This window comes from Camponotus floridanus, unplaced genomic scaffold (assembly GCF_003227725.1).
Source record: "Camponotus floridanus strain SB8 unplaced genomic scaffold, Cflo_v7.5 scaffold17, whole genome shotgun sequence".
NCBI lineage: Eukaryota > Metazoa > Arthropoda > Insecta > Hymenoptera > Formicidae > Camponotus > Camponotus floridanus.
The window spans coordinates 2,071,187-2,099,027 of record NW_020229292.1 but is presented as its reverse complement, the minus strand read 5'-3'; the positions used below and the strand labels follow the sequence as shown (position 1 = coordinate 2,099,027).

General features: G+C 32.0%; 1 protein-coding gene across 1 annotated transcript; it reads left to right on the top strand.

The window, feature by feature from the left end:
• The first annotated feature begins 2,390 nt into the window (after nt 1-2,390).
• LOC105257847 (dynein heavy chain 5, axonemal) lies at nt 2,391-27,841 on the top strand. Its single transcript, XM_020029543.2, has 34 exons — nt 2,391-2,456; nt 4,594-4,827; nt 4,892-5,046; nt 5,133-5,356; nt 5,683-5,960; nt 6,368-6,541; nt 6,682-6,911; nt 7,171-7,370; nt 7,653-7,876; nt 7,993-8,168; nt 8,280-8,462; nt 8,600-8,998; nt 9,206-9,456; nt 9,856-10,101; nt 10,335-10,498; nt 10,576-10,836; nt 10,928-11,156; nt 11,616-12,289; nt 12,642-13,447; nt 13,746-13,953; nt 14,287-14,673; nt 14,854-15,026; nt 15,147-15,513; nt 15,884-16,078; nt 16,152-16,290; nt 16,399-16,675; nt 17,507-17,948; nt 18,294-19,651; nt 20,668-24,245; nt 24,377-24,603; nt 25,199-25,510; nt 25,641-26,092; nt 26,640-26,934; nt 27,425-27,841. Exons 1-34 carry the CDS (start codon nt 2,430-2,432, stop codon nt 27,809-27,811), a joined length of 13,932 nt encoding a protein of 4,643 aa, XP_019885102.2. The 5' UTR covers nt 2,391-2,429; the 3' UTR covers nt 27,812-27,841.

The following is a 27,841-nucleotide window of genomic DNA, read 5'->3' as shown; positions in this document are numbered from 1 at the left end:
ATTTTTCCGAATAACAGAAATCATAGTAATTTAGCAAATTAAACTTGCAATATGGATAATAGAATGTTATTCTACAAGTAATATTAAAAAGAAGTTTGAACTTTACGTAATTTTAAGTTTATATTTTAATTAAAAGAATATTTAATATTGTTATGATTTTCTAATTTGAAGATCTAATTTTTGCGATGCGGTTTATGAACTGTTTTATTTGGCCGATAAGATGTTGACTCGCGTATACGCAATCAAAATAAAATTTAATAAGTGACATTTTTTAGAACGGTTGCAAAAATAAAATTAGTGTCATTGTTAATCGGTTTCAACATGCAGAATCTTCATGTTTTAATATCTTAAAATTCTGTTAATATGTTAAATTCTGTTGATATGTTAATGTAACGAAATGTGCATCTATGCGTCTGTCTTAAAATCCGTATTAATTTGTATAGAGATAAATAAAGAACGCGCACACGAATCGCCGTGGAAGCAATCCCGATTGGAGCGTAACGATGAGTGTACTAGCTATGTTATGACGATAAAGTGATATGACTTTGATGATAATGGTACAATATTAATGATTATTGTCCTAGAAATTAGTCTAGTAAAAGATATTTAAAAAATAAACAGAGAGGGCGTAGATGCCGCATATTTCACTCGATACGAGATTAGACAGCGTCTTATTTCTTTGTAATTCCATTTCTCATCCCCTCTCATTTTAATTCAATTGTATGTTTATGAAAAATTGAGTAAATAATTTTTATTTAAATGCATATGTAAATATATAATTTCGTTAAAAGCATATTAATTTATATACAATACAATATAAAATTATTCTATTCCCTCATGTCTCAGTTTCTTTAGATAGTTTCAGACATTATTAATTATTATACATTTTGTTTAAATTATTACAGTATTTTTTATTAAGAGGGAAATAAATTATATTTAAAATAAATTCATATAAAATAAAATTCTTTCATTATATACTTGTACAAAATAGATTTTTTTCTTGTATTATAAATATTTCGCTCCTTTTGTATGTCTTTATTTATTTGCTTATTTATTTAAAAAATTTTACTTTATTTAGCAATTTATGCTTTTTATGTAGATTTTTACTTTATTTTTAATTTTACTTTATTTAGCAATTTATATTTTTTATGTAGATTTTTATTATAAATGTAAATCTATCTGGGTTCTACTTTGTACATAAACGTGAAATACACAAATTCACGTTCACGAGCGTGTCCGACCTGACACGAACTGGTACTACTTGCTGGGTATAACGGTATCAGCGGAGGGGTTAGTATTAATCAATACTGTTAAATGTTAGTCGATACAATTTAACGGTATATATTTTCATTTATTAAAATAATTGAAGAAAGTTTATATCATAACAAAATTTGCAGCAAATTTGATAACAAAATTTTATTAAATCATATTTTATTAAGTTATATACACAGAATTTCACAATTAATAGTTATAAAATAATTTTTTCTAGAGATGATGAGATAGCTAAACAAATTGAGATATGTTGTTGCCAAATAAAAAAAAAATTTGTAAAGATTTTAATATTTATTTTAATGACAATTCTTAAAAATTTTTTTTACATTTAAAGTAAATTTTTTTAGAAGGATTTTTATGACACAAATTCTTTCTCTCTCTTTCTATATATATATATATATATATATATATATATATATATATATATATATATATATATAGTGTAAAAGCATTGACAATTATTAATTTTTAAACAATTTTGAGCTTCGACTAATTTTTATTAATTACATACATTTATTTTATCTATGTTGATATTAATTACAGCACAAAATTTACTTTATTTAAATAATAAAAAAGTCCTATCTATATAGTTGTAATATATTCAAAATTTTATTATTTTAATTATATTTAATCTTTATTTCACAGAGATTCATATATACATATATATCATAATTAAAAATTATACCAATTTTTGATATCTTTAATATGTTATAAATTGTGGATATCTTCAGTTGCGCGGACATTAATCATATAATAATCATATACTTGAAAGACAGCTTTTGTATATATAATGGTTTAATCAATAATCCTCTATATTATTTTGCATTGTTTCTTAAGCGTAACATCAAATTTTATACGAATCAATGTGCTATTATCGTTATACTTTGCAATCCTTAATGCAAATTACTAGTATACTCTGTTATTTAATAATAAATATTGAATGATCTCGTCTATTTTTCAAGACATTTTATTTCTCTTTGCAATTTTTTTAGAGCGAGTGGTGGAAGAAAGCAGAACAAAACGAAAGAAGGAGACTGAGTATCGGGTAAAAGACGAGGAAACGCAGTTAATGTCGCATTACGGCACAGACTGTACAAGGACGTGCATCGTTTCGCAGCAAGTCTCGTTGCAAAAGGAATTTTCAAAAAACCGGAGACATGACGGAAACCAACGATGAAGCCAAAGTAAGCAAATCGCGAACGAAACTATTGATATCTTAGACATGTCTATTTATAAGAGAATGCTTTTGACGAGTGTTATCGATTTATTCGGGTAATACGTCCGGTTCCTATCGGTACCAGGACAAAGCAACGATCACTGAGGAACATCACGCTTTTAAATTATGTCTTTGTGCATATAAACAGTGCAAAATGCTGTATATTTTCAGCTGAATATTTCCAAATTACTTAAATCGCAATCTTAAGCAAAGCTGAAAAGGGCACATGCCCTTTCGCGCGAATTTACGGAAGAGCCTGTCGGGAAGACTTATTTTCCAAACTTCGTAAAAGTTTCTTTTATCTATTTGCAACTTTATCTGTTAATTACCTCGCACATACCGAAACGGGTTAATAAAGTGTTGCAACGTGCTCGCACGCAAGCAACATTTCTACGCTGCGTAGAAGTATGGAAGGCAATTCTATCGTGTATTAGTCGAATTTATGTGAATATTCTATTTATGGCAAGCTGCTTGTTTTGCAATATCACGTGTGTTGTACTTAGATTTACATGAGATATTCATATATTCGTATATATGCAGCATATGTCGCGTGTCTACACGATTTGATCGTCATCATGATTAATAATTTTCTAATTTGTATAACATTTTTTATATGTTACTAATTTTAATGTAACATTTATAAAATATTTATGAAATTTATACACAATATATATATATATATATATATATATATATATTACTATAAAATTTTACTACAAAATATTTCATCAGAAACTTACATTTTATTTACAAAATTTCACAGCATACATATGAATAATTTAATAAATCAATTAGAAACAAGTAGAGCAATATTTGATAATAAAATTTGACTATGTTAAATATTCTTATACAATTTTCTTTAAATTAATTACTAGAGTATCCTCATTCTAATTATAATTACAAATCTAATATATAATTAATAATTATGAATCTAATATGATTAATACCTGGATTAATAGCTATTTTATTTTAAATAAATTGTCCCACATGATACATATGATTTTATTATTATATTGTGTGGCATATATATTATCTTAAATCTATGTTGACTTTACAAATAATTTAAAATAATTTAACAATTTCATATATATATATTTTTAATAAATACAGACAATTTTTAATAGTAAAAAATTTTTTAAATAAAATCATATTACATAAAATGATAATATATAAATATATATATATATATATATATATATATATACACATTTTATGTGTATATGTGTGTGTGTGTCCAATTTTATTACATATCATTATTAATAATAATAGTAATAAGATTAATTTATTAATTTATATTAATTTATTAATTTATTAATTTATTAATAGTAATAAGATAATTATGTAAAAGGCCTGAGAAAATGATTTATTTTCGTTTCTTTTCAACAATCTATACACTAACATTCAGCTGCCCCCAAAGAAAATAATGTAACAATATTGACTAGTGACGATCGAATCGCGTGGAAATTCCCACACGACACGAAATGCGTCGGAGGGTGGTACCAGACACGAAATCGTGGCATTGTGAGCCATCTCCTCGCACCACCTTACATGCTCGCGGTAATTCGCTGAGTTCGAGGGTGGCTTTCGCTGCAGTTCGCACTTTTCCGCTTAGTGAGCTCTTAACGTGTCAGCAAATCGCTTTTCACTTATCCCATTATGTTTGTGCAAGGACCACAAATCATCAAGCAGAAATCTGGCAAGTCTGAAGATGATAGCGACGAGGAAGGTCCTGAAGATATTCTCCAGGTCAATGGAATGGCTTGACTTGTTTTGAACAATAATATATTTAAAATGGAAGAAAAAAAGTTTTATAGATTGATAATTTATATGGATATAACTGCAAGAATATATAAAAATATATACATCAAACATGTGTGCGTGGGGGAGGGTATTGATATTATCAGTTATGTCATGAATTTTTATCGCGTTCTCTTGTTCCAATTATATCATATATGCTATTATTTAAAATTCATGAATTCAAATTTACATGCAATAATTTATAAACAAAAATTGCGTGTAACAATTTGGCAAATTTGGACACAATTGAACATTCGCCACATCTCGCTTTCATAATTTTATCTGATAAAATGATATTGTGCCTACAGAAACGGCGGGAAGAATGCGAGAGAAAAGCCAGGCGAGGAGAGATGGATCCACGTTTGGAATTTGCCTTTCAGCTCTTGATGGATGCAACGCAGTTGTCACGCCATAAAGTCATGGATCATGTGTTCGAGGGTGACATGCTGGATGAGATCAATCAATTATTCGTACCGCACATGAGATCTACCCTTATGTGGTATTATCAGGAAGTTGAAGAGCCAGAACCTCCGACTGATACGGTACAGGAACGGAATGTTTTTTAAAGAAAAAAAGAAAGGGATAATAGCGAGGATCTTATTAAAGGTGCAGCCAAAGACTATAACTTCTAGATCAGCGCCAAATGCAACAGCATCGAAAGTGAAGGAACAAAAGGAACCGAGGGAACCACCGAAGAAGAAGCTTTTCCTAACCGATGGCTGGCAAGTGCCTTGCACAGGCATCTGCATTTATATGTTTAGGTAATATTACAATTTCAGATTGTAATATAATGTATATTAACTATTATAAAAAAATCTCTTATAATCTCTTTTTAAATTATTTATAGAATCAGCGTATCTAAGCAATTACCAGAAGAAGGCTTTCAAAAAGATCTCTACACAGGTGTGATAGATACGATGAAGGTAGGCGTGATAACTTCCATCCAGCGTGTTGTGGAACAAGTCTTCATGGATGCGTTGGCGCATCCTGGTCCGGAAGGCGATGATGATTGTTCGATGATTAAAACTCTCTTGTTACCGGGCTTGAGATCTTTTTGCAGCGCTCTTACAGGTATTTTTGCAAATTAATATAAATTTATAAATCTCATATCTGTATTTATTTCCAAATAACATTTTTAAATGTTGCAATACAGATTTTTAAATTGAATAATTATACATTAATTATGTTATAAAGACAAAGATATATATTTTTAAAGTTACGTGATTATAATTACTTATTTAAACGCACGTAATATTCTTATAAAGTTTTTTTAAATATTGCAATACAGATTTTTAAATTGAATAACTATAACATTATGTTATAAAGACGAAGATATATCTTTTTAAAGTTATGTGATTATAATTATTTATTTAAACGCACGTAATATTTTTATAAAGTTTGCGAGAAGGTAGCATTCGAGGGTAGCATATTCAGTGACGGTGAGTCGATGATGATGGAAGTGCACAACTTTGAACAAGCAAAAGCTTTCGTAACGAAAGAGAACGCCGTGGAACGAGTTGAGGAAAAAGTTAAATACTGGGTAAAGAAGCTTAAGGACTTTATGGCGGAAAGTAAGCAAGTTAAAAGAGAGAATGATAATTCCGGACCGCAGCAGGAACTTGAATATTGGAAACGACGAGGCGCACAATTCAGTCAACTAGTCAATCATTTACAGGTTCGCTTTACATTGTTTCTTACATAACTTTAATTTTATAATAAGTTGTATTTAATTTTTATTATAGTCATTTTAATTTATAATTATTATTAATAATTATGAATTATTATTAAATAATGTTTAATAAATTATTATATATTTAATAATATAATATTATTAAATAATAATAATTAAATAATATTAAATAATATTATTAAATAATATTAATATTTAAAAATTAAATAATATTAAATAATATTTATTAAATTATTATATTATTAAATATTTTATTAATTATTTTAATATATAAATTATTACTAAGAAAATGAATCGTACATCTTTGATTTATTTTTTATATTTAAAGTTTCTATGTAAATAAGAAATTAAAATAAATAGGAAATTTTAAAAATACAAAGAAAATTTCATAGGATCACGAAGTCACTATGTCACTTTTATGTTTGCAAGTTGCACGTTCAAAACTAATTAAAGACTGGGTCGACGTGGAAGATGAAGTGACTTACTGCTACAATGAAGCGAAAGATAATGCAAAGTTTATTCAAGCATTAGAGAAGTGCTGTCATTGTCTTTATCTCGATGAACCAGTAAGATAATTTGCTTCTTATAAAACATAAATATATATCTATCTTTTTCTCTTATAATAATATATATGAAATTTAAATATAATAGAGTTGTTTCGGATCTAAATATTTTTGAATGTAATTAAAATATTTAATTTTCGCAGGTAAAAATGCGGGATTCGCTCGTCTCACTATTGCAAACTGTTCGATTAATATACAGTGTCTCAAGATATTATAACACTTCAGAAAGAACGAGTTCTTTAATGATTAAAATCACGAATCAAATGATTGCCGCTTGTCGAGATTATGTCACGAAAAGAGGTCGGGAAACGATTTGGGGTCAAGATCGAATAGCTGCTCGATCAAGATTAAAACACTGTCTACGTCTAAACAAGTACTGAAATTTTGCATCAAATATTAATCTTACGAAGCACTCATCTTAATTAATAAATTTAGTTAATAAAAATTTTTTTTTATTACCGAATATTAGAATATTCTTGTAAATTTTTGGAAAAAATTGTAGAAAAGCTTAGAATTTCTTTAGAATAAAAATACGTATATATAATACAATTTTTTATTACATCAATTAATCGTGAAATCTAATGTCTCAAAAATAAAACAAAGTAATAATCTATAATTAATTTTTATTCAAGAGCTTACAGGGAAACATATAGATTAGTCCGATGTTCGCCAGCAGTTACAGAACAAGAATTCTCTTTCTCAGAAAATCATGTTTTCGGCCGATTTGATGCTTTTTGTGCTAGAATTCGTAAGATTCTTACTATGTTTGATCTCATACAGGATTATCAAACTCTTTTTGAGAGACGAATGGAAGGATTACTTCTCGGAGAAGGTATAAAACTTCCGATGTGTAATTTTTATTTAACCCAAATATTTATTAAAGATAATAAAGTATATAAGATGATGTAATATCATGATAGCATTTTAAAATTGATAACTAATTATGCTAAATTTTTATTTATATGATTCTTTTAAATAATATTTAATATCAATAAGTTTATACAAAACTATGCAAATTATGTATATGATATATTTTGATTTATATATTAACAATATATCTTACATGATTATATTTAAATGTATGATTAATTTTAAATTATATGTTAAATTTTAGCGTTAGATGAAGCCATGAAAACCTTTGAGGAAGCTAAGAAGATCGCGACCAGCAAATCTTATGATTATCTGGATCCAAGAAATACCGATTTTGATATCGATTATGATGATTTTATGACGAAGACGAACACATTGAAAGAGAATATCGGCGAGATTATTGAAAATAATTACTCCGATGTGTGGGAGACGCCGCAGGGTATACGATTTTTAACACGATTTGAAAAGGTTAATAATAAATATATCTCCAACTCTTTTATTTTAATAAATTTAGAAGGTGTATTGCACAACATTTTGACATGACTTATTTTTCATTACGATGCCTTTTTTGATATTTTTATAAGGTTAGTGAAAAAATACCGCTAACAAAATTGGAAGAAAAATATAATATTGTCATAAGATACTGCGATAAGGAGATAGATCGAATTTTAAAATTATTCAAGCGACAAAGAGATGACCCGCCATTGCCAAGACACATGCCACCTATAGCTGGACGATTGACTTGGGCAAATTCTTTGAAGTAAGCAAAATAATTAATTATTTTTACAAATATTTGCATTAAAGGAATATTAAAAATTTCATGAAATTTTTTGGAAACAATTTTCTGACAGCAACTTTAAAATTTTACTAGAGTACATCTGGATGAATTGACGGCGTCTGTATCAAATCATCCTGTTTTAAAGACGTTGCCATTGACTGTCGACTTAATGAAAAGATACAATCATGCTGTCGCTATCTTAAAACAGTATCAGGTCGACATTGCTGAGATTTGGACGCATCAAAATTCCTGGGTCATCGAGGATTGTTTGAAAAGGTCAGATTTTAAATGATAAAAATTTATATTTTTTAAAATAAATTTTAAATATTATAAATATTATAATTTTAAATATTATAAATATTCTTATTAAAATGTGCGATAAATTTGATAAAAAAGGCAATTTTATGAAATAGACCGCTCTTGATAGTTGATGAGAAATCGGCAAAAGTGAAAGTCAACTTGGAGAACCGAGTCGTTCTTTTATTCCGTGAAGCCGATTGCTTGGCAAAAATAAATTTGGAGATTCCAATCGTTGCACTAACAATATTAACAAAAAAAGATTATTTTATGCTGATCACGGACTCTCTTCAACTTATGATCGAGGAATTCGTTTGCACCGCCAAGCGCGTAAAATTGGAAGTTCGTCCACTGTTGTTACCGCATTTAGTTTGCGTTGCATCTTTATTAGAACCTGGCTTAACAACTCTGACATGGACCAAGCCACAATGGAAAGATTTTTGTCAGAATACGAAGGAGCAGATTAAAACCTTCGATATTCTTATCACAAGAGTTCATGATGTATACGATAATAGGTATGAATAAGAGAATCTGAAATAAATAATATTTTTTCTCTTTAGAAGTAAACTATTACACAAGAGAATATCAATTTTTAAAAAGCCAAATCAATAAGAGAAAAATAATCCTCATTTTGTTACAATTTGAAAGAGAGACTCAATGCATAAAAAAATTAAAGAATTATATAAATTAATTTATAATGATATAATGATTTGTCCTGCTAGGATTTTACAAGTGTTAGAGAGTATGCAAAAAGTAACCTTGCACGCTTTACCCGAATCCGATCAGCCATGGACGATAGAAGGATTTGTAGAGAAAAACGAGGAAATATGTAGAATGGCAGCGGTAGATTTGCATCGTAAGAGCATGATGATCGAAGAAGCGGTGGAAGAAGTATTACAGCTCGTTAGAAAGGCCACAGATATTTTTAAAAGCACCGCCAATTCCAATCAATTCGATTTTCTTACTAATGAAAGTAATGCATTAATATTTATCTTTGTAATCTCGCATTGAAATAGAATTTCCTTTAAAGTTAAAGATTCTTAATCCTTTTTTATTTATATACATCTCAATGCATTAAAATTCGTTAATTAAAAATATATATTTTTATTAATTAAAATTATCTATTTTTATTCAAACGTAATATTCATTAATGTAGTACATTTTTAATAAATATATATATAATTTTGGCACATATCTATAATAAGAATCGTTATAAAAATAAAATTAGAAAAATAGAAATAGAAAAATAGAAAAATAGAAATAAATATAAAAATATAGAAATCCACATCTACAGAAAATTTTCAAAGCGCAATAAAAATAGCAATAATAATAAGGAAAAAATAATTTTTATTTTTTTTAAATGGAAACATAGAGGGAGGAGAAGCGGTGGAACAAACTGTCCAGCAAGATTGGTCCCTGGTATGGAATTATTTCGACGATCCCCATCAGTTACTAATAACTCCCGGTACTTTACCCAAAAGCATGCAAGATATGGTTCGGAACGCGGTCTCCGAGATGAGGCGATATTATTCCAGAAAGATCGTGGACGTATTAATAAAAGTCACCAGAGTATCTTTAGATGCAATCAGAAAACGCTTCGTTCGGGAACTCGATTCTGGTAATTAAATAATTTCTTTAAATAATTTCTGTTAAATCTCCCATCTCTTTTATAACAGACAATATAATGTTTTCAACTTAAATAAAACAAAGCTATTCTGATTAATCAATTTTGACAGTATTTTGATGAATTAAATTAATAACTTTTTTATACTTCATATTTATAGTAAATTAGATTATGTAATCTACACAGAAACTTGATAAAATATCCCAAGACATTGATTATATTTACAGAGGCTGCCCCAAACCCGGTGTTTTTATTGCATGCGACATTGATGATTCCGGCAGTAACAGTTAAACCAAGCCTGGATGACGTTCAAGAAGCATTGACATCAGTTGGAAAAACTATCACAGGCGTCGCGAAAGGAGTGGCGCAATGGAATTCCAGAAGTAACAAGGTAAGAAGATCACGTTAGCGATCGTTATTAATTTTTTAATTAATTTATTCAATATGTTATAATTAAATATTCATTAGAATATGTGGAAAAATCTGCCCTATTCATCTAAACGAAGTATGGCTGATGTTGTACTGGGGGCGCAGAGCAATGCCGCGAAGCAGAAGCAGGAGGAATTGGAAGACTTGAAAACCAGGAGACGAAGACTTTACAAAATTCTCTCGGAGGAGAGACCGGTGTTTCCGGTGCAGCAGAGAAATTTCTATACGATGGTTATGGACAATAAAGAAATCATCAAACTGCTCGGCATGTTGAGTACTTGCACCATGGAACTGCGACAAGTAAGTTATATAGTGATATGTGATTGTCGCTAATTCGCTTAGCGAAAAAAATCAATGGCCATTTGTTATTTATTATTTATTAAACTTGCAGGATTTAAAAGAATTTCTCGATCGTTGGAAGCCTTATAAATTTCTCTGGAAGAACGAGCGCACCATGCGAGAATTGCTGCAAATTTCTCTGACGGAATTTGAAGCTACTCTTCGCAAACACAGTGAACTCGAGGATCGTTTGGCTACCGAGCCGGATATGATTATATTTGGTACATCGATCGCTGTATCCACGGAAAAACTTAAATATGGTCTTTATACGGAAATCAAAGGTAATATTAGTTGCATCAGTATTTTATACCGATCGATTATTTGAGTTGATGATAATGGCTTTAACTACTCTAATTATTTTAATTATGAATTTTTCCAGTTTTAATTATTTTAATTTTACTTATTAATAAGTAACAATATTAAATAGTAACAATATATATAAGTAATAATATATATAAGTAACAATATTAAAAAATATAATAATAATAAATATAATAAATATAATATAATAAAATATATTATATTAAAATATATGTAAAATACATATTGCTCTGTTTAATACTATAAATGATTAAAAAATAGCATGATAAGTAAAGAACGCTTAAAAGTAATGACAAAATATGTTTAATTTACTTATAAAATTGAGGGAAATTGAAAATAATTATAAAAATAGGAAAAAGACACGATAATAATCTCTTTTTTCAACTTCACATTGATAATCACTAATAAACTATTGACAGGTTGCACACATAAAATTGGTCAAGCGATGAAGAAAAAGTATCGTCGCGAAATGGAATACGTTTACGCGCTGATAAACGAAATGGATCGCAAATTGGATCACCAGATTCGCGATCTAGATGACGTGCGTCTCATTATGGACACTTTGAAGAAGATTCGCGAGCAGGAGGTCGACATGGAACTCAAGATTGATCCCATCGAGGAAGCCTTCAACATAGTCACTAGATACGAAGTGCCCGTGGATCAGGAATGCTTGGAGCAGGTCGATAACTTGCGTGACACGTGGCAGAAACTGCTGGCGCGGGCACAAGAGAGTCACGTATTGCTGTTGACGTTGCAGCCGCAATTCGAAAACGATCTGAGGAACAATCTCGAGAAATTCCGCACCGATAACGAAATGTACTGCGAGGAGTACAGATTATCCGGGCCGATGCAGGCGGGTCTGAGCCCCCGAGACGCTTCGGATCGGCAAATATTGTTCCAGAACAGATTCGATGGTATGTGGCGAAAGCTGCAGACTTATCAAAACGGCGAGGAGCTCTTTGGCTTGCCCACCACCGATTATCCAGAACTTTCGCAGATCAGAAAAGAACTGAATTTATTGCAGAAGTTGTACAAATTGTACAACGATGTCATCGATAGAGTTAGCAGCTATTACGACATTCCGTGGGGCGAGGTAAATAAATCTGCGATTGTTAAAAAAATAGGATATTACGATGCATTTATAATTATAATTTTTTAAATATATAAAATACTTTTTTTTTGTAATAAATAAAATATTATAATTTCTTATTTTAATTTCAAATATATATAATTATATAAATAATTCAAATTTAAATTAATATTATTAATAATTAAATATATATTAATATACATTAATAATTAAATTTGAAAAATATTATCTAATAATATAAATAATTCAAATTTATATTATTAATGACATACTAATAAATTTTCTCTCAACAGTTTTTTATAAAATTATAAGTATTATTCTATATAAATAAAAAAAATATATACAAATTATTTAGGTTAATATCGAAGAGATAAACAACGAATTGATGGAGTTTCAAAATCGCTGTCGCAAATTGCCGAAAGGATTAAAAGAATGGCCGGCGTTTTTCGCGCTTAAGAAGACGATCGACGACTTCAACGATATGTGTCCCCTCCTCGAGCTGATGGCGAACAAAGCTATGAAACCACGTCACTGGCAAAGAATCGTAGAAGTCACAGGATACTCCTTCGATCTTGAAAGCGAAGGTTTCTGTCTTAAAAATATCCTTGAAGCGCCGCTGCTAAAGAACAAAGAAGACATCGAGGACATTTGTATATCGGCTATGAAGGAAAAGGATATCGAGGCGAAATTGAGGGCAGTGGTGAACGAATGGTCATCGCACGAGTTGACCTTTATGACGTTTAACAATAGGGGAGAATTGTTGCTGAGGGGAGATACGACGGCGGAGACTATCGGTCAGCTGGAAGACAGTTTAATGGTCCTTGGCTCGCTCATGTCGAATCGTTATAACGCGCCCTTCAGGAAGCAGATACAACAGTGGCTCACAGATTTATCGAATACGAACGAGATCCTCGAGAGGTGGTTGCTCGTGCAAAATATGTGGGTCTATCTCGAGGCAGTATTCGTAGGCGGCGATATCGCGAAACAATTGCCGAAGGAAGCGAAGAGATTCAGCAAAATCGACAAAAGCTGGCAGAAGATTATGCAACGCGCCCACGAAACACCAGGAGTTGTACCGTGTTGTGTGGGGGATGATTTATTAAAACAGCTTCTGCCACATTTGCAGGAGCAATTGGAACTCTGTCAAAAATCTCTGAGTGGGTAAGTTATATTACAATTTTCAATATACACATAATTTTCTTTTTTTTTTTTTAGTAATCAAGCTTAAAAAATTTTTATTATTTTTTTACTTTTTAATTTAAATAGATCTTAATATAATTTAAAATCTAATTAGCATTGTATGTAATATTTGCTTTATGTAAGTCGAAAATTAAAAAAACCATAAATATTATACTTTTTTAAGCTTATATGTCTATTACTTAGAAAAGAAAATTTATCTTTTATTAATATTTATTGTATAAAAAAGTTCTTTTAATAAAAATGTAATGTCTTATTTTAGCTATTTGGAAAAGAAGCGCATGATGTTTCCAAGATTTTTCTTTGTTTCTGATCCTGCACTCTTGGAGATACTTGGCCAAGCGTCCGATTCTCATACTATACAAAACCACTTACTCTCTATTTTCGATAACACACGTTATGTAAAGTTCCACGATATAGAGTATAATAAAATGACAGCCATTATTTCATCAGAACATGAGACTATAGTGGTAGGTATTCACATATTTAATCAAATAACGTATTCAAAAAGCAAAAGTAAAATATATATTGTTAAAATATATTATTAAAATATTTTATTACAATTTATATAAAAAGATATATTATTATCTTGTATATTATATGTATTTTTATTACATATAAATTTTTAAAAATAATGTAAGATATAGCTTAAAACAACTTCAAACACAAATAACGTGTTATAATATAATAGCTTATAATTCATGATCAGATTTTTCCATCTTGAATTTTTTATACAAAATAATTTTTTTAAATTTCTTTAATTTATATAATAATTTACAATAAATTTGTCATATTTCACACAGCTTGAGAAAGCAGTAAGGGCAGAAGGTTCCGTGGAGACGTGGTTGATGCAATTATTACAAACATCGCAACTTTCTTTGCATTCTATTATTCGCCAGTGTTATAGCATGATCAACGACGCAAATTTCAATATATTGAGCTTTCTCGATAAAATACCCGCTCAGATAGGTCTGTTAGGCATTCAAATGATTTGGACACGAGATGGCGAATTAGCTTTGGCTCAAGCTCGCGCGGATAAAAAAATTATGCATGAAACAAATAATAAGTTCCTGGATCTTTTAAATACTTTGATCGATCAGACCACCAGAGATCTTACTAAAATAGAACGAACTAAATTCGAAACGTTAATTACTATACATGTGCATCAGCGCGATATCTTCGACATATTGGTATGTTCCGTTAAACTCGATATTTTTTATTCAATAAAACAGAATGAAACTAAAATTGAAATAATACATTAAAAAATATTTTCTATTCTAAATAAGTTTATTAAGATTGAATAACACATGAAAACTTGTAAAATCGTGAAACCTCGATGGAACAGAAAATTAACAGTAGCATTTTTTCAGTGCCGCTTAAATGTACGATCCGTGAATGATTTCGAGTGGTTGAAACAGTGCAGATTTTATTTTAAGGAAGACCTGGACAAGACCTCAATATGCATTACAGATGTTAATTTTACGTATCAAAATGAATATTTAGGATGTACCGAGCGACTGGTCATTACGCCATTAACCGACAGGTAAACGCAATCATAAATTATATTTCATGATATAATATACAATTGTTTTGATAATACTTGCATTATACAATTGTTTTAATAATACTTGCATTATACAATTGTTTTAATAATACTTTGCAGATGTTACATAACGTTAGCGCAAGCTCTTTCGATGTCAATGGGAGGATCTCCGTGCGGCCCAGCAGGAACCGGAAAAACTGAGACGGTAAAAGACATGGGAAAGACCTTAGCAAAGTACGTCGTGGTCTTCAATTGCTCGGATCAAATGGATTATCGAGGATTAGGTCGTATCTACAAAGGACTAGCGCAAAGTGGTTCGTGGGGCTGTTTCGATGAATTCAATAGGATCGAGCTGCCAGTTTTATCTGTCGCTGCACAACAAGTCGCTGTGGTGCTTGCGGCAAAGAAAGAAAAGAAGAAGCAGTTTGTCTTTACGGATGGAGACCAGATCGATATGTGTCCAGAACTTGGAATCTTCATTACTATGGTGACACTATTATTCAACAAAACAGAATGAAACCAAAATTGAAATAATAAATTAAAAAATATTTACTTATAAAAATATTTTTTGTTCCAAATAAGTTTACTAAGATTTTTTAAAAATTATACTGTCAATAATTTTTATGTATAATTTTCAAAATAAACAAGAAAATTATAAATAATAAATTTTATAAATAATAAAAAATCTAATATAGGTAAATAATATATATTTACTTAAAAAATATAAATCTCTTTAAAATTAATTATTATTTATAAAAATTAAACCTTTAAGAATTGAAACATGTTATAAAAACAAATTATTTAATAAAATAATTAGTAATTAAAATAAAATGTAAACGAGATATTATAAATTGTAGAATCCTGGATATGCAGGACGCAAGGAACTGCCTGAAAACTTGAAGATACAATTTCGCACAGTAGCTATGATGGTGCCTGATCGTCAGATTATTATACGTGTAAAACTAGCCAGTTGTGGATTTCTAGAGAATATTACTCTTGCTCGTAAATTTTACACTCTTTATAAATTATGCGAGGAGCAATTGACCAAGCAGGTAACAGCTGATATGTTAAAAAGAAAGATGATTAAAATTTGTCTCATGATATTTTGCAATGTATTGGTTGTAGGTTCACTACGACTTTGGTCTGCGAAATATATTGTCCGTATTAAGAACTTTAGGGGCCTCAAAAAGAGTCAATTCCAAGGACTCGGAAAGTACAATCGTTATGCGTGTTTTAAGAGACATGAATCTTTCGAAACTCATAGGTCATTAAATAATGAAGAAAATACTATAAAAATTATTTAAAAAATTATTAAAAAACTGACTGTATATATCTATAAATATACTAAAATGTACCACATATTTTCTTGCAGATGAGGACGAACCACTCTTCATATCTCTGGTAGCTGATTTGTTTCCCAATCAAATGCTGGAAAAAACGTCGTATCCTGAATTGGAAGCAGCTATTAACGAACAAGTGGAGGAAGCTGGATTGGTTTATCATGCACCATGGGTGTTGAAATTAATACAACTTTATGAAACGCAAAGAGTAAGGCACGGTATCATGACATTAGGTCCAACCGGAGCTGGCAAGACTACTTGCATACATACTTTAATGAAAGCATTGACACAATGTGGCAATTATCATAGGTAAAGTAGCCGACATATATAAGCATATATACAATATTTTTTTTATGGATTTAAGGATGTTTTGTATCTATTTTCAAAATATTAAGAATTTAATGAAAATTGTACAGAATGTCCTTATATATGTTTAGAATCTTCAGTACAATTTTTAAATCGATTTACTAAAGCGTTTACAAATTATAAGGATTTTAATTTGCACCGAATTAACATGTGTTCTTATGGAAAACGTATAACCACGTTGATTCAAATGACAAAAACACATGGAAATAATATTTAGAATTTGTTTAAAATTTGCAAAATTTTAGATCCAGAGGAAATATTTGGTAAAACAATATTATACAAGTACTAACTGGTTAAAAAGATATTAAATATAATTCAATGAAGTTAGCCATCTGTCACAAGGCGAAATTTTCTGCCAAAAGTTAATCATTTTGATTAACAAAATTCGGAATATTTCAGTAAAAACGCAATAAATATTAAAAAATACATCTCTGCACTGTAGCTAAGATCAAATTAATAATATTCCACACAATTCCTCATATTCAAAATACACCAAAAGTGGATATATTTGTCAATATTGATTTTCAGTTACTTTTTACTGGGATTGTACATACAAAACATCCTTAAAATATCTTACAATTCAAACTTTTACAATTCTTTTTCTCTTTTTTTCGTTAACATTTCTTTTTTGCATAATATCCGATAATAATAATAATAATAATAAAATAATAAGATAACTGTTGATAAAATCTTTTATAAAATAATTGTTGAATTTTTAAGTTTATTTAATAAAAAAGTTTTTAAGTTTTAAATTTATTTAATAAAATTTTACAGAGAAATGAGAATGAATCCTAAAAGTATAACAGCCGCTCAAATGTTCGGTCGTTTGGATGTGGCTACCAACGATTGGACGGACGGGATTTTTTCAGCTTTATGGCGCAAAACGTTGAAATTAAAAAAGGGCGAACATGTATGGCTAGTGCTCGATGGTCCTGTTGATAGTATTTGGATAGAGAATTTAAATTCCGTTTTGGACGATAATAAAACTTTGACTCTGGCTAATGGCGACAGACTGTCAATGGCGCCAACGTGTAAAATTATCTTCGAGCCGCACAATATCGACAATGCAAGTCCTGCAACTGTTTCACGAAATGGCATGGTATACATGAGCTCCTCAGGTTTGGATTGGAATCCAGTTGTCACCGCTTGGCTGAAAACGCGAGCATCATTGGAACAAGAAGTTCTCGAGCAATTGTTTAGAGATTCTTTCGCACAGGTAGATCGCGAATAATTTTATCCTCTTATGATTTAATATAATTTTAATACTATATAATAATTTTCTTCATAATTTTCTTAATAATTTTTCTTAATAATTTTAATTCTTAATAATTTTCTTAATAATTTTCTATATAATAATTTTCTTAATTTATAAATATATATTCCATTGAGAGTGTACTTAATATTTAAAAAAAATTACTTATTATTTAAATAATAATGTACACATATAGTGATCACGATAAATGTCAAATCATTAATTTAACGTTAATTTAAAAACATATAACATTTTCTAAAACAATTATATGTAATAAAGACTATGAATAAAAAAAAATTTGTACCTTAGGTTTATTCGTGGAGCACTCAAGTGCTAATACTCGCCATCAATGTCTTGCAATGTAATATAATAAGACAAATGCTTTGCCTGCTGGAAGGTTTAATACCTGAGGAAACGACGCCGGAAGAAACCGAGGATGAAGACTTAGAGAAAGACAAGCCTCAACCTATAACGGCGGAATATCTGAAACGTCTTTATGTATTCGCGTTAGTGTGGAGCATAGGAGCTTTGCTGGAGACTGCCGATAGGCAAAAGTACGACAGATATCTTCGAGAGAACTTTGATACTTTGGACCTTCCGACTTCCGAGAGATATTTAGATGCCACGGTATTCGACTTTTTCGTCACCGATAAAGGCATGTGGGATACCTGGACAAGCATGGTGACCAATTACGTCTATCCTGAATATTCAACGCCTGATTACAGTAACGTTTTGATACCTATACCCGATAACGTAAGAATTCAATATCTCGTGGACCTGATTGGTCGTCAGGATAAAGCCGTATTGTTAATAGGCGAGCAGGGGTCTGCCAAAACTGTTATGATGAAGTCGTACATGAAGAAAGCAAATCCAGACACGACTTTGAATCGTTCCTTCAATTTTAGCTCGGCGACCAGTCCGTACCAATTTCAGAAAACCATCGAAAGCTACGTGGAGAAACGTATGGGGAATACATTTGGGCCACCAGGCGGCAAAAAGATGCTTATTTTTATCGATGATGTGAATTTGCCGCAAATCAACGAATGGGGCGATCAAATAACCAATGAAATCGTCCGGCAGACTATGGACATGAAAGGATTTTATTCTCTGGAAAAACCCGGCGATTTCATCGCCATCGTAGACGTAATTTTCTTAGGAGCCATGTGCCAGCCCGGCGGCGGGAGAAATGACATTCCCTCGAGACTCAAGAGGCAATTTTGCATCTTCAACTGTACGTTACCCGACAATGTGGCAATCGATCGAATTTTCAGCGTTTTAGGCGAAGGACATTACAATTTGAAAAGAGGATTTTCGCCAGAGGTCCGTCAACTCGTGAAGAAAATGATTCCCTTAACTAGAATACTTTGGGAGAAGACACGGATGAAATTATTGCCAACACCAGCAAAGTTTCATTACGTTTTCAGTCTACGAGATCTCTCGAGAATCTGGCAAGGTATGGTCGGCACATTGTCAACGGTTATCGACAAAGAAAGCGTGTTGATGCTGCTTTGGAAGCACGAGTGTACGCGAGTGTTCAGCGACAGATTGACAATACAAAGCGATAAAAATTGGTTCGACCAAGAACTGATTCACGTCGTGGCTGATCTTTTAGGAGAAAAATACGTAAACATGTTGGATCAAGATCCTGCATTTGTAGATTTTATGAGGTTCGTAATGATAACACAGGCCTGCAAAAAAGGGGATCAAAATTTCTTTTTAAGATGCAATAGTGATTTTTGACGTAATTTTGTGCGCTGAATCCGAATCTGGCCGCTGAATTTGCGTAGCACGTCACGTTTTTGAGTAATTTGTAATTGAATGGCTCAAAAATCGCTATTTTGGCCAATTTCCTGAATTTATTGTGAGTAAACCAAATTTTTTGAAATATTTCTGTCAATGGCATCGTATAGTACTCACTTTCATCTTTCGAATCCACTTTCGATTACCGCCGCACGATTTTTTTTCGCTCAGATATACAAGTTATAAGACTGGTCATGCATAGGGATTTAATAAGCCATTCTAAATCAACCGTGCCACCTCTCACTACGAATCAAAATTAAAGTAAAAATGTACATTTTTAAATACCTTCTGTCACCTTTTGAAATTAAAAATGGCGCATCCAATATGGCGAATAGAATCACAATAAAAAGGCATAAAATTTAAAAAAATTTATCAAAATGTGTAACAACTGTATTAGACATTTCTTTACAATATTTTTTTGGCCAACCGAAACTGACATATATCAGTCTTTTCAAATTTCAAGATCATGGATCTACCATATTGATGTCTATATAAATTTTCTTTAACGTAAATTTTCTTACAACGTCATACTTATATATCTCAGCGAAAAAAAATCGTGCAGTGGTAATCGAAAGTGGATTTGAAAAGCGAAAGTAAGTATAATACGATGCCATTGGCAGAAATATTTCAAAAAATTTGGTTTCCTCGCAATAAATTCATGAAATTGGCCAAAATAGCGATTTTTGAGCCATTCAATTACAAATTACTCAAAAACGTGACGTGCTACGCAAATTCGGCGGCCAGATTCGAATTCAGCTCACAAAATTACGTTGGAAATCACTATTGCATCTTAAAAAGAAAAACCTCGCAGGCCTGTGTAATCTGTGAAATACAGCAATTTATTGTGATATTAAAAATACTAACAAGATTTATTTAATTACAGAGATGCTCCAGAACCGACTGGTGAAGAAGGTGAGGACGCAGATGTGGAACTACCCAAAGTCTACGAGCCCGTTTTTGATGCGCAAGTGCTACGAGATAGATTAGACATGTTTCTGGCACAATTCAATGAAATGCAAAGAGGTGCTGGAATGGATCTAGTATTTTTCCCCGACGCCATGTTGCACTTAGTAAAAATATCTAGAGTTATTAGACATCCGAAAGGCAATGTGATGCTTGTAGGCGTCGGTGGTTCTGGCAAACAAAGTCTTACCAAACTATCTTCGTTCATTGCCGGATATAAGACGTTTCAAATTACCTTGACTAGATCTTATAATGTAGCCAACTTTTTAGAGGATCTCAGATTTCTGTATCGCACTTGTGGCGCTCAAGGCAAAGGTACAGCATTCATCTTCACCGATCTCGACATCAAAGAGGAAGGCTTCCTTGAATACTTAAATAATATTCTGAGTTCCGGAGTTATCAGCAATTTATTCACGCGTGACGAACAAGCGGAAATTATTTCGGAATTAACGCCTATCTTGAGACGAGAAAATCCTAAAAGAACCATCAATAATGAATTAGTGATGGACTTCTTTCTGCAGAGAACTTGCCAAAATTTGCATGTTGTTTTCTGCTTCTCTCCCGTGGGTGAAAAATTCCGGAATCGCGCACAGCGCTTTCCGGCTCTCATCTCAGGCTGCACCATTGATTGGTTTCAGCCTTGGCCGAAGGATGCTCTGATTTTGGTTGCCAAGCACTTTCTTCACGACTTTGAAATTGCTTGCACTAACGATGTGAAGGTTGAACTAGTGAACGCATTGGGATCCATACAAGATATCGTTTCGGGAACTTCGATCGAGTATTTCCAAAGGTTTCGGCGCGCTACTCACGTAACTCCGAAGTCTTATTTGAACTTCATTGGTGGTTACAAAAACATCTATCGGTCCAAGCAGCATGAGCTTGGCGAAGGAGCCAAAAGAATGGACACAGGTTTAGCAAAACTCGAGGAAGCGTCGATATCTGTTGAGATCCTGAAGAGAGACTTAGCCGTAATGGAACAGGAATTGGTCCAGGCTTCCGAGAAAGCCGAGACGGTACTTTTAGAGGTGACGGAGAGAGCCATGCAGGCTGAAGCTTTTAAGAATCAAGTACAAAGAGTGAAGGAAAAAGCAGAACAGCTGGTAGCCTGCATAGCTGATGAGAAAGCGTTGGCCGAACAAAAGTTAGAAGCTGCGAAACCAGCGTTAGAAGAAGCGGAGGCTGCTCTGAATACCATTAAACCCGCTCATATAGCAACGGTAAGGAAGTTAGGCAGACCGCCTCATCTCATAATGAGGATCATGGATTGCGTATTGATTTTGTTTCAACGTAAAATCGGTCCCATTGTACCCGATACTGCGGCACTATGTCCTAAACCATCGTGGGCGGAATCCTTGAAACTCATGGCCAGTACGACGTTTCTGTTACAATTGCAAAATTACCCGAAAGACATAATCAATAACGAAATGGTCGAGCTACTGCAACCCTACTTCAGGATGGAAGACTATAATATGGAAACTGCTAGACGTGTGTGCGGTGACGTTGCTGGTTTATTGTCGTGGACCAAGGCTATGGCATTCTTTCACTCTGTCAACAAGGAGGTTCTCCCGTTAAAGGCTAATTTAGCTCTGCAAGAGGCACGATTGAAACTCGCTATGGAGGATCTGGCGAACGCTGAGCGAGAATTATCCGAGAGAGAAATGGCTTTGCAAACAGTCAAACAACAATACGATACCGCTGTAGAGGAGAAGCAAAGACTGACAGATGCTGCAAATGTGTGTCTGAGGAAAATGACAGCTGCAACTGCCTTAATAAATGGATTAGGAGGCGAGAAGATTCGCTGGACGGAACAAAGCGGGGAATTTAAGATCCAATTGGGACGATTAGTCGGAGATGTCCTTTTGGCAACTGGCTTTTTGTCGTATTGCGGGCCTTACAATCAGCAGTATCGAGCGAGTTTAGTAACTGCATGGATGAACATACTGACCACTAAGTCTATACCTTTTACGAAAAATTTAAATATAACGAATATGCTTGTCGATAGCGCAACAACATCGGAATGGACCCTTCAGGGACTACCGAACGACGAGTTATCTGTGCAGAATGCGCTTATCGTCACGAAATCATCGTCTTATCCGCTTCTTGTAGATCCTCAGAATCAAGGAAAGATGTGGATCAAGAATAAGGAGAGTTCAAACGAATTGCAGATCACCTCGCTGAATCATAAGTATTTCCGTACTCATCTGGAAGATAGTCTTTCATTGGGCAGACCATTGCTAATCGAAGACGTTGCAGAGGAACTCGATCCAGTGCTCGATAACGTACTTGAAAAAAACTTTATTAAATCGGGATCTATCGAGAAGGTCATTGTTGGAGATAAGGAATGTGACGTGATGCCAGGATTCATGTTATACATCACTACCAAGCTACCGAATCCAGCATACAGTCCAGAAATATCCGCGAAGACGTCGATTATTGACTTTACCGTGACAATGCTAGGCTTGGAAGATCAGTTGTTAGGTCGAGTGATACTCATGGAAAAGGCCGATCTGGAAGCAGAAAGAGTCGCTCTATTTGAGTCAGTCATGACTAATCAACGTTCGATGAAGGAACTTGAAAATACGCTGTTACACAGGCTTACATCTTTAGAAGGTTCCTTGGTGGACGATGAAGAGCTGATAACTGTTCTTCGAGAAACCAAGACCACGGCCGAGTCGGTGAATGAAAAGCTGCAGGTGTCTGCTCTCACTGAGAAGAAAATCACGTTGGCACGTGAAGAATTTCGTGCAGTTGCGTCAAGGGGATCGATCCTGTATTTCCTGATAGTTGAAATGAGCAACGTAAACGTGATGTATCAAAACTCGTTGAGGCAGTTCTTGACAATCTTCGACAATTCAATCACGAAGTCTGCGAAAAGTCCGATTACTTCCGAACGGATAAACATAATTCTCCGTCATCTTACGTACGAAGTTTGGGCGTTCACTTTGCGAAGTCTTTACGAGAGACACAAATCTTTGTTTACGCTGATGCTAGCCATGAAGATAGATTGCCATAGGAGCATTATTTCTCACGCAGAATTTAACGCTTTTATAAAAGGCGGGGCGTCCTTAGATCTTAATGCAGTCACGCCGAAGCCGTTTAAATGGATCCTTGATATAACTTGGCTGAATTTAGTCGAAATAAGTAAACTCGAGGTATTTTCGGATATTTTAACTAAAATTGAATTTGGCGAAAAGGAGTGGAGAATATGGTATGAAAAGGAGAAGCCGGAGGAGGAAGAATTGCCTTGCGGCTATCAAAAAAGTCTCGATGTGTTTCGAAAATTACTCCTCATCAGATCTTGGAGTCCCGACAGAACTTTATCCCAAGCGAGAAAATACATCGTTGAATCGTTGGGTAAAGAATACGGCGAGGCTAAAATATTGGACTTGGAAGAGACGTGGTTAGAATCTGAACCCAGAACGCCACTCATATGCTTATTATCTATAGGATCTGACCCGAGTCCTCAAATTACAATATTAGCTAAGCAGAGGGCAATTTGTAAGTTTATAATTTAATTAATTGCTCTCTTTCTCAATAGTTGAAAAAAAAATAAATTAATTATTAAATAAACATTAAATGTATCTTTAATATTGGCATTGTTATTTTTATTATTTTCAATATATTTTTAGCATTAAATTCGGTATCGATGGGGCAAGGTCAAGAATTTCATGCTCGAAGAATGATTAATGAAGCCATGAACGCTGGCGGCTGGGTCCTTTTACAAAATATCCATTTATCATTGCCCTTTTGTACAGAAGTAATGGATGCGCTTGTTGAAACAGAGACTGTTCACGACGTATTCAGGCTCTGGATGACAACTGAAGTACATTCTCAATTTCCCATCGGTTTACTACAGGTTGTACTTCTTACATAAAATGGGAGAATGAGGGTGTCTAATTTTCAAATCTTAAAAAAAAGATTCTCTAAAAAAATTCCCTGATCTTCAAGATATTTTTTTTCGTCAAAATTTCAGATAAAGAAAATATTTTAAAGATTTTTTTGTGGTGAGCTTTCTAAAATAATATATATATATATATATATTAACATATAATATATATAATTATTACACTGAAAAAAAGTAATATTGAATTAACAACATCAATTAATTGGATCAAGTAATTGGAATTTATTTTATTAATTCAATAACATTAATCAAATCATACATGGTGTATTGATTTGATTAATAATGTTATTGAATTAATAAAATAATAATTGTATAACTGTATTAATAAAATAATAACTGTAATAACTGGCTACTTACAATATAAGAGACAATTTTTTTTAAATTCTCTGAATCCCAATAAAATTCCATGAGAATTTTCTGATTTTCCAAATATAAAAGAAATCTCTGAAAATTTCAAACTATGTTTTTCCAAAGAGTAGACACCCTACTTTAACTTCTTATTGAAAAAGAGAAAATTTGAAGAAATACAGAATGTCATATATTTTAGATGGCAATCAAATTTACGAATGAACCACCTCAAGGCATAAGAGCCAGTTTGAAGAGAACTTATCAAGCGGTGACACAGGACTCGTTGGATTACAGTACTCAATCGCAATGGCCACCCTTATTGTACGCCGTTGCATTTTTACACACTGTAGTGCAAGAGAGGAGAAAGTTTGGACCACTCGGTTGGAACATACCTTATGAATTTAATCAGGCAGATTTTGCAGCATCAGTTCAATTCATACAGAATCATTTGGACGATATGGATCCTAAAAAGGGCGTTTCCTGGCCGACAGTCTGCTATATGCTTGGAGAGGTTCCACAATCTTTATTTGCTATCTTTATTCATTTTAAATAAATAAACAAGCTTTAAGCTTTACATTATATTTTCTATATTTTTCAAACATACTACTCAAACATACTTTATCTATATTTTTCATACATAGGTCCAATACGGCGGTAGAGTCACGGACGATTTTGACAAACGTTTATTAACTACTTTTACGCATGTCTGGTTTTGCGATGTATTGCTACGACCAGGGTTTGAATTTTATCGAGGATACAGAGTGCCCCAAACGAGAAATCTCCAAGGATATCTCGATTATATCGATAGTTTACCCGCCACCGACACACCGGAAGTCTTTGGATTACACTCCAATGCTGATATTACCTATCAGATTAATACGGCGAAAGGAATACTCGATACGATTCTTAGCGTACAGCCAAAAGAGGGTGGCGCACAAGGGGGTGAGACTAGAGAAACTATCGTGTACAAATTAGCCGATGATATGTTATCCAAATTACCGAAGCAATATAACTCCTTCGAAGTAAAGGAAGCGCTTCAAAGAATGGGGCCATTAATGCCTATGAATATTTTTTTAAGACAAGAAGTAGATCGGTAAATGTTTATCCTCTTTTTCCTCCTCTTTTATTCTTTAAAATAGATAATATTATTATTTAGTTATTTTTTTAATATATTAAATTTTGTAATTTTTTGTAATATGTTAAATTTTTAATATGTTAAATACAAAGAAAATATAAAAAAAAACCATAAGACTGCAGATATCAAAATATCAAATAGAGATAAGTTAATAAGAGCTAAATATGAGGTGATCGACAAATAAATGAATTTCTTATTAATTAATAAGTATATATATTTCTCTAAACATTTTGGTTCTAATTCAGGCCATCTTCAATGAATTATATATAAAAATTGCAAATTTATAAAAAATTATCTTATATAATAATTAAAAATCGAAAAAAGTGTGAACATGATAAAAATTAAAATAGAAAAAAGAAACAAAGAAAGATACATATGTACATAACATTTGATTCTTATTAGCCTATCTTTACATATTTGAAAATATTAAAAATAAAAACAATTCGAATAGAAAAGAATTTTAAGAGTCATCGCTTTCTTTTTTTAATTAAGATAACTTTTTCAGAATTTCGAGAGTCATCAAAGAAGTACGAAACACTTTAACGGATTTAAAATTGGCTATCGAGGGTACTATAGTGATGAGCCAAGGCTTACGAAAATCATTGGACTCAATGTATGACGCGCGCATTCCGGACAAATGGTTGAAAATATCTTGGGAATCTGCGACTTTGGGTTTCTGGTATACAGAACTTTTAGAAAGAGATCATCAGTTTAGACAATGGTGCAATCATGGCCGTCCGAGAGTCTTTTGGATGACTGGATTTTTTAATCCACAGGGATTTTTAACGGCGATGAGACAGGTGAAAATCAAAATAACATGTTGATAAAAAAATATTATATTGGCTCATATATATACATCATACATACATCTAATAAAAAGATATCCACATAAATATCTAATGAAAAAATATTTTTTTAACATTTAAATAATTCTACAAATTTGCAAGAAAAAGTTAGTGTAAAATTATAAAAGAATAATGAGTAATATAAATGTATTAATAAATATATTAATATATTATATATTATATGAGAATATATATTACAATCATATAAAATTTCATGACTATTACTTTCACAATATAATTTTTAATATTTTTTTATATAACTATTAATATACAAGTATTTTTCAATAAATGGAACTATTATTTTCATGCTATAAAATTCATTGCATTTGTAATAACCCACTAAATCATAAAAGATTTATGAGAATAGTATATCTTCATTATTATAATCATCTGCATCTTTCAATATTTTATAATTTTTCGATTAATTTTAAAATAAATTTAATAGGAAGTAACAAGAGCGCACAAGGGTTGGGCCTTGGACTCGGTAGTTTTGCAAAACGTGATTACGCGCTATAATAAAGAGGACATTAAAAGCCAGCCACAAGAAGGAGTTTACGTCCATGGCTTGTTTTTAGAAGGCGCATCGCTCGATCGAAAAGCCGGTAAACTCGTTGAAAGTAAACCAAAAGTACTGTATGAACAAATGCCAGTTATTTACATTTTCGCAATAAACACCACCGCCGGTAAAGATCCGAAATTATACGAATGCCCTATTTATAGAAAACCCCAAAGAACAGATGCAAAATATGTAGGTTCTATTGATTTCGAGACAGATTACAATCCTCGACACTGGACACTTCGTGGTGTAGCTCTGTTATGTGATATTAAATAAAAAATTAAATATAATATGAAGAATAATTAT

What these genes read in the sequence shown, in the direction of transcription:
- LOC105257847 (XM_020029543.2), top strand. Translation starts at nt 2,430, where the DNA reads ATGACGGAAACCAACGATGAAGCCAAA. An exon ending in ATCGAGGATTGTTTGAAAAG is followed by an intron (nt 8,463 to 8,599) that starts GTCAGATTTTAA and finishes TTTATGAAATAG; the next exon opens with ACCGCTCTTGATAGTTGATG. An exon ending in TTAAGACAAGAAGTAGATCG is followed by an intron (nt 26,093 to 26,639) that starts GTAAATGTTTAT and finishes TAACTTTTTCAG; the next exon opens with AATTTCGAGAGTCATCAAAG.